Source organism: Berghia stephanieae, chromosome 10 (genome assembly GCF_034508935.2).
Source record: "Berghia stephanieae isolate SIO BIC M18660-M18661 chromosome 10, UCSD_Bste_1.3, whole genome shotgun sequence".
Classification (NCBI taxonomy): Eukaryota; Metazoa; Mollusca; class Gastropoda; order Nudibranchia; family Aeolidiidae; genus Berghia; species Berghia stephanieae.
This window is the reverse complement of record NC_088369.1, coordinates 40,377,738-40,389,517: the sequence shown is the minus strand read 5'-3', so window position 1 is coordinate 40,389,517 and position 11,780 is coordinate 40,377,738. Positions and strand designations below refer to the sequence as shown.

The following is an 11,780-nucleotide window of genomic DNA, read 5'->3' as shown; positions in this document are numbered from 1 at the left end:
GTATGTGTTGTTTGATGCAAGCGAGGGTTCAATGTATGTGTTGTTTGATGCAAGCGTCGTGTTCAATGTATGTGTTGTTTGATGCAAGCGAGGGTTCAATGTATGTGTTGTTTGATGCAAGCGTCGTGTTCAATGTATGTGTTGTTTGAAGCAAGCGTCGTGTTCAATGTATGTGTTGTTTGATGCAAGCGTCGTGTTCAATGTATGTCTTGTTTGATGCAAGCGTGTGTTCAATGTATGTGTTGTTTGATGCAAGCGCGTGTTCAATGTATGTGTTGTTTGATGCAAGCGTGTGTTCAATGTATGTGTTGTTTGATGCAAGCGTGTGTTCAATGCATGTGTTGTTTGATGCAAGCGTGTGTTCAATGCATGTGTTGTTTAATGCAAGCGAGGGTTCATAGCGTACCTACCTTTGTAAAGAATATTATAGGTATTAAAATTGTCCCAACTATCGGGAACCTCTGTGGTGTAGTAGTAGTGCGTCTGACCGGTAATCAGAAGGTCTGAGGTTCGTTTCCCAGTGGAGGGTTTGTTTTTTTCTTGTATTTTTCGTTCTTGCTTTCACTGGCACCTTTCATACACACTTGACTTGTTCAGAATTTTATCTTACACCGATGCCTGCTCCTTAATTTTCTTAATATAACAATATTATAGGTCGATCACAAATAGGTTTTTAACAGGATTTACTGCTCTTTAAATAGCTTATGTTGTTATTTCCTCTTTGAAGAGAATCTTATGATGGTCATGACTTTTGTGCGGCTATGTGTTCTTGTCTTGTAGTATGACACTCGCTTTCGGATCGTAAGGTCCTGGTTTCGAGCCTTGCTCGGCGCATATTGAGTCATTGGAAAAGGCTCTTTACTCACATTCTCTCACCGTTGTCTCTGTCGGAAAAAAAATGTAATATTGTCTAGCAGACGTCATGTCTCGTTCTATATTTTGCGTGTTGCTGTTGGCTAGGGACCCGTTGTGAAGCACTTTTAGTGAATATTGCTCTATATAAATGCTCTACTTTTTGTGATGCTTATAAGATCATGATATGTCCTATGTTAATCGAAATTAGTTGGAGATGTGTTAAATTAATCGCTCTCTCTCTCTCTCTCGCTCTCTCTCTCTCTCTCTCTCTCTCTCTCTCTCTCTCTCTCTCTTTCTTTTTCTTGATGTACATAGATCTCACCCTATTTCCTACTCTCTCTCTCTCTCTCTCTCTCTCTCTCTCTCTCTCTCTCTCTCTCTCTCTCTCTCTTTATTTATCTATTAATTTTTAAATTCCTCTCAAGCCCGTTGTTCCCTTCTTTTTGAAATTAGTTGGAGATGTGTTAAATTAATCGCTCTCTCTCTCTCTCTCTCTCTCTCTCTCTCTCTCTCTCTTTCTCTCTCTCTCTCTCTTTATTAATTATTAATTATTAATTTTTAAATTCCTCTCAAGCTCACTGTTCCCTTCTTTTTGAACAATTCAAAGGCAAAACAGCCAATGTTTAACAACACAAGTGACAACATAATTGCTAAAAAATAACAATATAATGGACATACGATGATACGATCTTGACAGCTATCGATAGTAAAACAACACGTTTTTGCAGTCGTATTTGACACCTAAAAGTGTGCGGCAAGGAAAGCATTTGAATCCTTTAGCTAATCTCAACCAACCCCTTTTCGTCGTAAACGATAATTCGGTTTGTCATTACTAAAACCCGCCACGTCTAACATGAAAGTGAAAAAGAGCGGCTGTCACATCATTTATTTTATGGCCAACGTAATCATAAAACCAAAATTTCGGTGGATGGTCGGAGGGAGGCAGTAGCGTATCGTCTTGGTGGCGGTAATGGTCACAGCCGTCACAGTTCAATGGTTTTAAAGTCCGGTGATGACCCGTATGGCATTTTATTTTGAATGAGACGGAGATGATGATGACAAAAATTCTAGCTACTGCATCGTATGTTAATATGAAAGTCCCGCGCAATGAATAATTCTCGGCCATTGGTTTTTTTTGGTCTCGTGTTCCTTGTTGGTCGTACTAACATTTGAACTCGGTCACGCCTATGATCCTTTTGGCTTATACGGACATTGCCTCGCTTCCGAATCCTACTCCCTCGCCCCCCGCCCCCCCCCCCCCGCCGCCCCCCCTCCCCCCGAAGCCCCCCCCCTCCCTCCCCGGTCCACAAAAAAAAAAACAAAAAAAAAAACTCCCCCCTCTTCATTGTGCGGCTATGTGGTCTTGTGGTATGACACTCGCTTTCCGTTCGGAAGGTCCTGGGTTCGAGCCTCGCTCGGCGCATAGTTGAGTCCTTGGAGAAGACTCTTTACTCACATTCTCTCACCGTACTTAGGTGTAAAATGAGTACCTGGCCATTAACAGCGTTGTCTCTGTCCCAAAAAATTGTAAAAAAAAAAAATCATCATTAAAAAAGGGGAAATTTTTCTTTAGGATCTATTCCAAGGAAAGATTGGAATAACCCAGGCTTCAGCCGCAGTGGAGCGCCGCAAAGTGAGCTCAGGCTTAGCGACGCGTACTTGAACTCGGTACCTTTCGGGTGCGAAGCAAAGACTTTACCACTGAGCTACGCTGTCCTAAAAAAATATAATCGTTTACAAAAATTCAAGGCAGGAATGAAACTCCACAATATAGATAGAACGAAGATGACGTCACTCAAGTCTTTGTTATTGTATTTTGCCATCCGCGTTTATGAGTGATTCTCACTAAGCTGTATTAACCAGACTATATAAGTTTAAGGTTACACACGGTTTTGTGTGTTGGTCCGTCATAATTCCGGATGGCAATATTATGAGCTTCTTAGCCAAGCGCAGACTATCTATAGATACTTTGCGCTTGGCTAAAAAGTTCACAATATTGTCATCCGGAAATATAACTGACCAACACACAAAACTGTGTGTAATCATGATCGTTTATAGTCTGGTAAATACAGCTTAGTGAGAATAGTCGATAGTTCGAAGTTGACGTCACTCGGGTCTTTGTGATTGCCTTTTGCCATCCGCGTTTATGAGTACTTCTCACTAAACTGTATTAACCAGACTATAAACGTTTATGATTACACATAGTTGTGTGTGTTGGCCCGTTATAGATAGTATGCGCTTGGTGAAACAGCTCATAACATTGCCATCCGGAAGTATAACGGACCAACACCGTGTATCCATGAACGTTTATAGTCGGTTAATACAGTTCAGTGAGCGTTACTCATAAACGCGGGGGCAAAAAAAACAATAACAAAGACCTAAGTGACGTCATCTCGAACTACTATACGCCCGATGCAATGTTATGGCTTCTTCGCAGCGCATACTATCTATAACGGGCCAACACACAAAACTGTGTGTAATCATGATCGTTTATAGTCTTGTAAATACAGCTTAGTGAGAATAGTCGATAGTTCGAAGTTGACGTCACTCGGGTCTTTGTGATTGCCTTTTGCCATCCGCGTTTATGAGTACTTCTCACTAAACTGTATTAACCAGACTATAAACGTTCATGATTACACATAGTTGTGTGTGTTGGCCCGTTATAGATAGTATGCGCTTGGTGAAACAGCTCATAACATTGCCATCCGGAAGTATAACGGACCAACACACAGAACTGTGTGTATCCATGAACGTTTATAGTCGGGTTAATACAGTTCAGTGAGCGTTACTCATAAACGCGGGGGCAAAGAAAAACAATAACAAAGACCTAAGTGACGTCATCTTCGAACTATCTATACGCCCGGATGGCAATGTTATGAGCTTCTTCGCCAAGCGCATACTATCTATAACGGGCCAACACACAAAACTGTGTGTAATCATGATCGTTTATAGTCTGGTGAATACAGCTTAGTGAGAATAATCGATAGTTCGAAGTTGACGTCACTCGGGTCTTTGTGATTGCCTTTTGCCATCCGCGTTTATGAGTACTTCTCACTAAACTGTATTAACCAGACTATAAATGTTCATGATTACACATAGTTTTGTGTGTTGGCCCGTTATAGATACGTAGTATGCGCTTGGCGAAGAAGCTCATAACATTGCCATCCGGAAGTATAACGGACCAACACACAAAACTGTGTGTATCCATGAACGTTTATAGTCGGGTTAATACAGTTCAGTGAGCATTACTCATAAACGCGGGGGCAAAAAAAAAAAAAACAATAACAAAGACCTAATTGACGTCATCTTCGAACTATCTATACGCCCGGATGGCAATGTTATGAGCTTCTTACTTAGAGGGCCCATACACGCTCAGTTTTCATCCATGACGATCGAGGGACAGGCACGGCTGAAGCAAATCGTAGTGAAAAAGCAATGTGTGTAGCCAAGTACCAAGGTTGACATTTACATTTACGGGAGGCTTCTGTGTGAACGAATTTAGTTGACCCCGTCTTACAATAATAAGTAGGACAAGGTCATTGATGGTGAATGGGCAAGATAAAAGCGGAACTTTCCAAACATTCAGGGTATGGTGTTATTGTCTGAGACAAAGAGATACTATAGATAGATAGTATGCACTTGGCTAAGAAGCTCACAACATTGCCATCTGCAAGTATAACGGACCAACACACAAAACTGTGTGTAACCTTGAAGGTTTATAGTCTGGTCAATTCAGTTTGGTGAGAATTACTCATAAACGCAGATGGAAAACAACAATAACAAAGACCGGAGTGACGTCAACTTCGATCTATCTATAGATAGAATGCGCTTGGCCAAGGAGTTCACAACATTGCCATCCGGAAGTATAACGGACCAACACACAAACTCTGTGTAACCATGAACTTTTATAGTCTGGTTAATACAGTTTAGTGAGAACAACTCACAAACACGGATGGCAAAAACAATAACAAAGGTCTGAGTTACGTCATCTGCATACTATCTATAGATCGCATGAAGTTGAAGTCACTCGGGTCTTTGTTTTTTGGGGGGTTTTTTGCCATCCGCGTTTATGAGTATTTTTCACTAAACGGTATTAACCAGACTATAAACGTTCAAGGTTACACATAGTTTTGTGTGTTGGTGGGTTATATTTCCGGATGGCAATGGTGTGATCTCCTTCGATAACCGCATACTATCTATAGTTGACCCCGTCTTACAATAAGAAGTAGGAAAAGGACATTGACGGTGAATGGGCAAGATAAAAGCTGAACTTTCCAAACATTCAGGGTATGGTGTTATTGTCTGAGACAAAGAGATACTATAGATAGTATGCGCTTGGCTAAGAAGCTCATAACATTGCCATCCGGAAGTATAACAGACCAACACACAAAACGGTGTGTATCCATGAACGTTTATAGTCGGGTTAATACATGTCAGTGAGCATTACTCATAAACGCGGATGGCAAAAAAACAATAACAAAGACCTGAGTGACGTCATCTGCATACTATCTATAGATAGATAGTATGCACTTGGCTAAGACGTTCACAACATTGCCATCAGCAAGTATAACGGACCAACACACAAAACTGTGTGTAACCTTGAAGGTTTATAGTCTGGTTAATACAGTTTAGTGAGAAGTACTCATAAACGCGGATGGCAAAAAAAGAAAAAAACAATAGCAAAGACATGATTGACGTCATCGTCGAACTATCTATAGATAGTATGAAGTTGACGTCACTCGGGTCTTACTTTTTTTTGTTTGTTTTTTTTTTTTTTTTTGTTGTTTTTTTTTCTTCCATCCGCGTGAGTATTAACCAGACTATAAACGTTCAAGGTTACACATAGTTTTGTGTGTTGGTCCGTTATACTTCCGGATAGCAACAACTCAAAACAATACCCCCCCCCCCCCAAAAAAAAAAATAAAATAAAACAACAACAAAAACAACAAAAACAAAAATAAATAAATAACTAAATAAATGAATAAAACATTTTTAAAAAACACAACAACAACCCCCCCCCCCCCCCCCACAACAAAAAAAAACAGCAACAAAGACACAAAACAAAACAAAACGCTAAACTATAAACAAAACAAAACAAACATAGAAAATAACCCAGAAAAAAACGTTCAAAATAGCGTGACAAGAGACACATGTAATCAAACCATCACTATGTATTATTTAATTTCCTCAACAGGTCACCCCAGCACAGGCCAGTCTCTCGGAACAGCTGATCAGGGCCTTTGGACCCAACAGTGAGTTTACAGTGATAATAATAATAATAATAATAATAATAATAATAATAATAATAATAATAATAATAATAATAATAATATAATATAATATAATATAAAATAATAATAATATAATAATAATAATAATAATAATAATAATATAATAATAATAATAATAATAGAATAGTAATAATAATAGAATATATAATAATAATAATAATAATAATAATAATAATAATAATAATAAAAAAAAAGAAACAAATAATAATAATAGATAAATAATAAATAATAATAATAATAATAATAATAATAATAATAATAATATATAAAATAATAATAATAATAATAATATAATAATAATAATATATAATAATATAATAATAAAAATAATAATAATAATAATAAATAATAATAATATAATAATAATATATAATAATAATAATAATAATTAATAATAATAATAATAATATATAATAATAATAATAATAATAATAATATAATAAAATAATAATAATTAAAATAATAATAATAATATAATAATAATAATATAATAATAATATAATAATAATAATATAATAATATAATAATAATAATAATAATAATAATAATAATAATAATAAATAATAATAATAATAATAATAAGGATTCAGATGGCTTCAAAATATTATTTGAAGACATCTTTAATGAACTCACCATAAGGTGTGTGTGTGTTCTCGCTTCCTTTTTCTGTGATTTAGCTCTGATATAAACAGGCTGGGATTAACTTTCTCCCTCCTTCCTCACCCCCATCACCGCTCTCTCTCTCTCTCTCTCTCTCTCTCTCTCTCTCTATCTCTATCTCTATCTCTCTCTCCCTCTCTCTCTCTCTCACTCTCTTTCTCTCTCATGTGCACAAAAACACACACAAACACACGCACACACATACACACAGACACACTCTCGCCCACATTCACACGTATTTTCTCTCCTTCTCTCTCACTCACTCTGGTTCTCTCCTCCCTCTTCTCAGTCTCTATCTCTTTTTGCCCTCCTTTTCACACACACACACATACACACACACAAACACATACACAAACTTTCTCTCTCTCTCTCCCCCCCCCCCCTCTCTCTCTCTCTCTCTCTCTCTCTCTCTCTCTCTCTCTTTCAGTGTCAGTGAATGACATAATCAGTCGGAAGGTGAAAATTTTGGATTTGCATTTATTAACATTTTCTGAAACAATATAGGCTACTCATCAGAGCATTTAAATTTTTATTTGAAGTAAATCGGGTGATTTTTCATGAAGTTATGGTCAGATGTATGGGAAAGGTATCCAGCAACTTTTCTCAAATTTCATACTCTTTCAAATTGACTCGCTGTAAAAAAATATTTAGAAGTGAAATTAAGCTTTGATATTTCCCGAAGATGTACAAAAATTGTTGCCACAGTCATTTATGACAAGAACTCATTTTTTTATTTTTTTAAAATTGACCTTCTAACTAAACTTGGCAATATCTCAGTTCAAACCTTTTCACCATCCGACTGATTATGTCATTGACTGTAGAATAGACACTTTGATAGCCACGCCTCTCGGACAGTCGTCATAATGTAAACAATGATAGTGATTGGTAAACATAGCAAACTACACAGGTTTTACTATCAATGGTATGTAACTAAGTAAAATATCCACTGTTCTACCGCTTGGTGAATAAAATCAAAACATTAATCTATGTGTTAACGTAAACGTTTGTATAATGAACGAGAGAAATCGTGTGATAACTAGTCACCTATTTGGTGGTATAAAAACAATAACAATGATAAGGGAGAGGTTGATTTCTTTCACTTTATTGTTTATAGATAGAATGCGCTTGGCTAAGACGCTCATAACATTGCCATCCGGAAGTATAACGGACTAACACACAAACTCTGTGTAACCATGAACGTTTAGTCTGATTAATACAGTTTTGTGAGAACAACTCACAAACGCGGATGGCAAAAACAATAACAAAGGCCTGAGTGACGTCATCTTCGAACTATCTATAAACAACCAACAATGTTTGTCCGAGCACGTGTGAAGCGGTTAATTTATTCTGACTTCTGTCCACAGCCGTACTGGGATTCACGCCTGCAGACGATATCAACGTAGGACTTGGTGGGATAGGGGAGATAACCAGGGATATTAACAATGAGTTGGGCGGTCTTAGACGAGTTACCGATCTTGATCACATCCACAAAGTGGGAGCGTTGGAGAACCAGCTGCTTCATATGAATACTCTGTTGGAGACTTCCCTAGGACAGAAGGAAGCGGCGAGAATGGCTGACCTCTCAGACCTGTCCAACATGAACGATCTCAAAGGAGGTAGGAAGGGTGTTGTGCGGTTATGTGGTCTTGTGGTATGACACTCGCTTTTGGATCGGAAGGTCCTGGGTTCGAGCTTCGCTTAGCTCGGCGCATATTTGAGTCCTTGGAGAAGGCTCCTTCTTTACTCACATTCTCTCACCTTACTCAGGTGTAAAATGAGTACCTGGTCGTTAACAGCGTTGTCTCTGTCCGAAAAAAATGTAATATCGCCTAACAGGCGTCATGTCTCGTTCTATATGTTACGTGTCGCTGTTGGTCAGGGACCCCTTGTAAAGGGCTTTGAGCACGTTTAGTGGATAATGCGCTATATAAAAGCTCAAGTTTTAGAGCTCAAGTTGTGTAGGGACAAAATGTTGAGCATTAAAATAAAAAGTAGTCCTTTGGAGCCATTCGCCCCAAGGAGCCCGGGTTTATCCCGGTTTCTATCGCGTGAAACGGACATTAACAGTCGCTTGCTACCCTTTGGATAGGACGCTAGTCTATCGCAAAGTACTTTCCACCAGCTATAACAGACCCAGATACCCAGTCACCACTAGGTGGATAGTAGGTCAGAAAAAAGTTCTCGACTGCACCCAGGATCGATCTCGGTCCCTTTGCGTGTGAAGCGAGAGTGCTCTACAAACTGAGCTATCAGGAACCCCCTGAGCTTTTTTTCATATCATAATCATTAAAGGTTTCATAAGTCAACAGACCTTTTAGTACCCTGTTGTTTTTGCAAATATTAATATATAATAGTTAAAACAATCAATAATATCCACTAAACGTGCTCGAATCCCTTATCAAAGGGTCACAAGCCAGCAGCATCACTAAAATATATTTGACGAAACAAGATGTCTGTTAGGTGATATTACAATTTCTTTTTCCGACAGAGCTAGAAACGCTGTTAGCGACCAGGTACTCATTTAACACATGAGTATGACGAGAGAATGTGAGCAAATAGCTTTTTTTAAGGACTCAACTATGAGTGGGGCTCGGCCCTGAACCTTCGTTTCCGGAAGCGAGTGACATACAACGAGACCACATAGCCCTGAAGGAGATTTAATTATGACAACTTGATGACAGTGCAGATATGTGATCCTGTGTTATGGCACTCGCTTTCGGATCTGAAGGTCCTGGGTTGGAGCCTCGCTCTGTGCATAGTTGAACCCCTGGAAAAGGCTCTTTACTCACATTCACTCACCGTACTCAGGTGCAAAATGAGTACCTTGGCCGTCAACAGATTTGTATCTGTCGTGAAAAAAATGAAATATCGCCTAGCAGTCGTCATGTCTCGTTCTGCATGTTGCGTGTTGCTGCTCGTCATGGACTCTTTGTAAAGGGATTTGAGCACGTTTAGTGGATATTGCGCTATATAAAACCTCAACTTATTAAAATTATTATTTATTTCTACAAGATTCAAGCAGCAATATATGCGATAAAGAGCTTTGAGCACATTTAGTAGATAATGAGCCATATATAATGATATGTAATAGATCACGCTATTTTCAGTGGTGATATATTATCTAATTTCCCATTTCCCATTTCGTTCTCCAGATCTCAGACTTCTAGCCAAACAAAAAGCCCCCAAGTTTCGTCGCCAGACAAAGCTGTTCTCCCATCCCGAGACTGCTCTTCCCGCTGTCTCTGGCCTGACCAAACTTCCTGCCATCAACTTTACACTCAACATTGATACAGTAAGCCATCATCTTAACACTCTCTTTACCAGCCATTTTTAGAATTTCCCCAAAAACTTCACACCCAACTAACACAAAAATATATCTTTATCACTCAAACACAATAGCAGTAAAGTTCTTGCCATACATACTTTTTTATTAGCAAAACATGCTCTACAACACACTGTTCAATTTCTTTAAATTTTATGATGTACAAAATAAATTTGAATAAGAAAAATGTTGTTTGTGTCGTAACGAATCTGACGATTTTCCTATAGTTGGTAAGGAGAGGGTTAACTCTCTTTTTACCAGCCATTTTTAGAATATCCCCCGAAAATTCACACCCACCCAACACAAAAATAGGCTTTTCTTACTCAAACAAAAAAGTAACAAGTGCATTCTATACAGATGTTGTTCAGCAAAATAATGTCTACAACACAGTGTTTGGTATTTATAGCTGTAATCTAATAATGTCTTTAAATTTTGTGATGTACAAGAGAAATCAGAATGACAAAATATTCTTCAACAGTCGTGACGTCACTACCCTCGCAGTAGCTGGTTCTAAACTATCGGAATAATGGCGGACGCCCTAATGAAATACTTCTCCGACAAGCATAAACGTGTATCCAGAGGAGAAAAACATTATATATCTGCTCATGTTTTGACTTTTATACATTCTGATGACATGGCATGTGAAAAAGTTCTAGCCAGCATGTAGAATAAAGAGTGTAGATTTTCTTTGTTTATAACCAAGCTGATGGTTACTGAGCAAACGTCACATTTGACTATTCAATCCTATTGTCGTTTGCATCGTAACGAATGTGACGATTTTCCTATGGTTGTTCAAACTGTTCTAATATGTATTTCTTGGTCTATCTTTGCTCTTTTTACGTTCTATCTTTCCTGTGAGAGCAAGATGTTCATTACATTCTATGTCGATTAGGTGCCCTAAAAATTGCATTTGTCTTTTTCTTATTGTACGAATAGGGAATGAGATTAGCGGAAGAGTAGCGTCCCTTGATTGGACGTCACCCATAGTCTGTGACGTCACCGCTGAAAAGTTATTAGAGAGAGAACGTCATGTTGGTTGTACCCATGCGAGGACGAGAGACGCATGCGCACAACCAACATGACGTTCTCTCTCTAATAACTTTTCCGCCGGTGACGTCACAGACGCTACTCTTCCGCTAATCTCATTCCCTATTAGAAACAGGGTTAAAGCGAGATAATTCTCTTTTCCTGAATCTCCTCACGCAGACTTGTCATCTACCTCAAGGTACCTATTACAGAAGTATTGACGGGACCTGTGGTCACCCAGAAAACCACGGTGCTGCTTTCAAACCACTCACAAGGCTTTTACCAGCAATGTATGAAGACGGTAAGAGATTTTAACGTGTTACTTGTTAGAGTTCAACGTCTTCATCTGCAAAAGGCGGATTGCCCATCACTGCAGATTTTAAACATGTATGTGGTGACTTTCTCCATTATTGTGTTATTGAGTTGAAAGATAAATGTTTAATAGTTGACCGAATTTGTTGTTGTTGGTAATATCTAGGATTTCTGATGGGAGAGTGTTCCATTCCTTGATGGTTCTTGGGAAAAAACTGTTTTCATATGTGTTGGTTCTGTGTGTTGGGGTTGTGAACTTACTGCTATGATAATTTCTTGTAGATGCACATTGTTGTTTTGTAAAATACTGAGGT

General features: G+C 38.3%; 1 protein-coding gene across 1 annotated transcript in view; it reads left to right on the top strand.

Annotated features, from left to right (window-relative positions):
• LOC144981127 (salivary peroxidase/catechol oxidase-like) overlaps positions 1-11,780 on the top strand; it is a 69,919-nt gene that overhangs the window by 23,345 nt on the left and 34,794 nt on the right. Inside the window, exons 2-5 of the mRNA XM_078929276.1 lie at positions 6,050-6,107; positions 8,171-8,422; positions 9,959-10,098; positions 11,335-11,455. Of these exons, the coding sequence (XP_078785402.1) occupies positions 6,050-6,107; positions 8,171-8,422; positions 9,959-10,098; positions 11,335-11,455 (571 nt within the window). The remainder of the gene's footprint in view (positions 1-6,049; positions 6,108-8,170; positions 8,423-9,958; positions 10,099-11,334; positions 11,456-11,780) is intronic.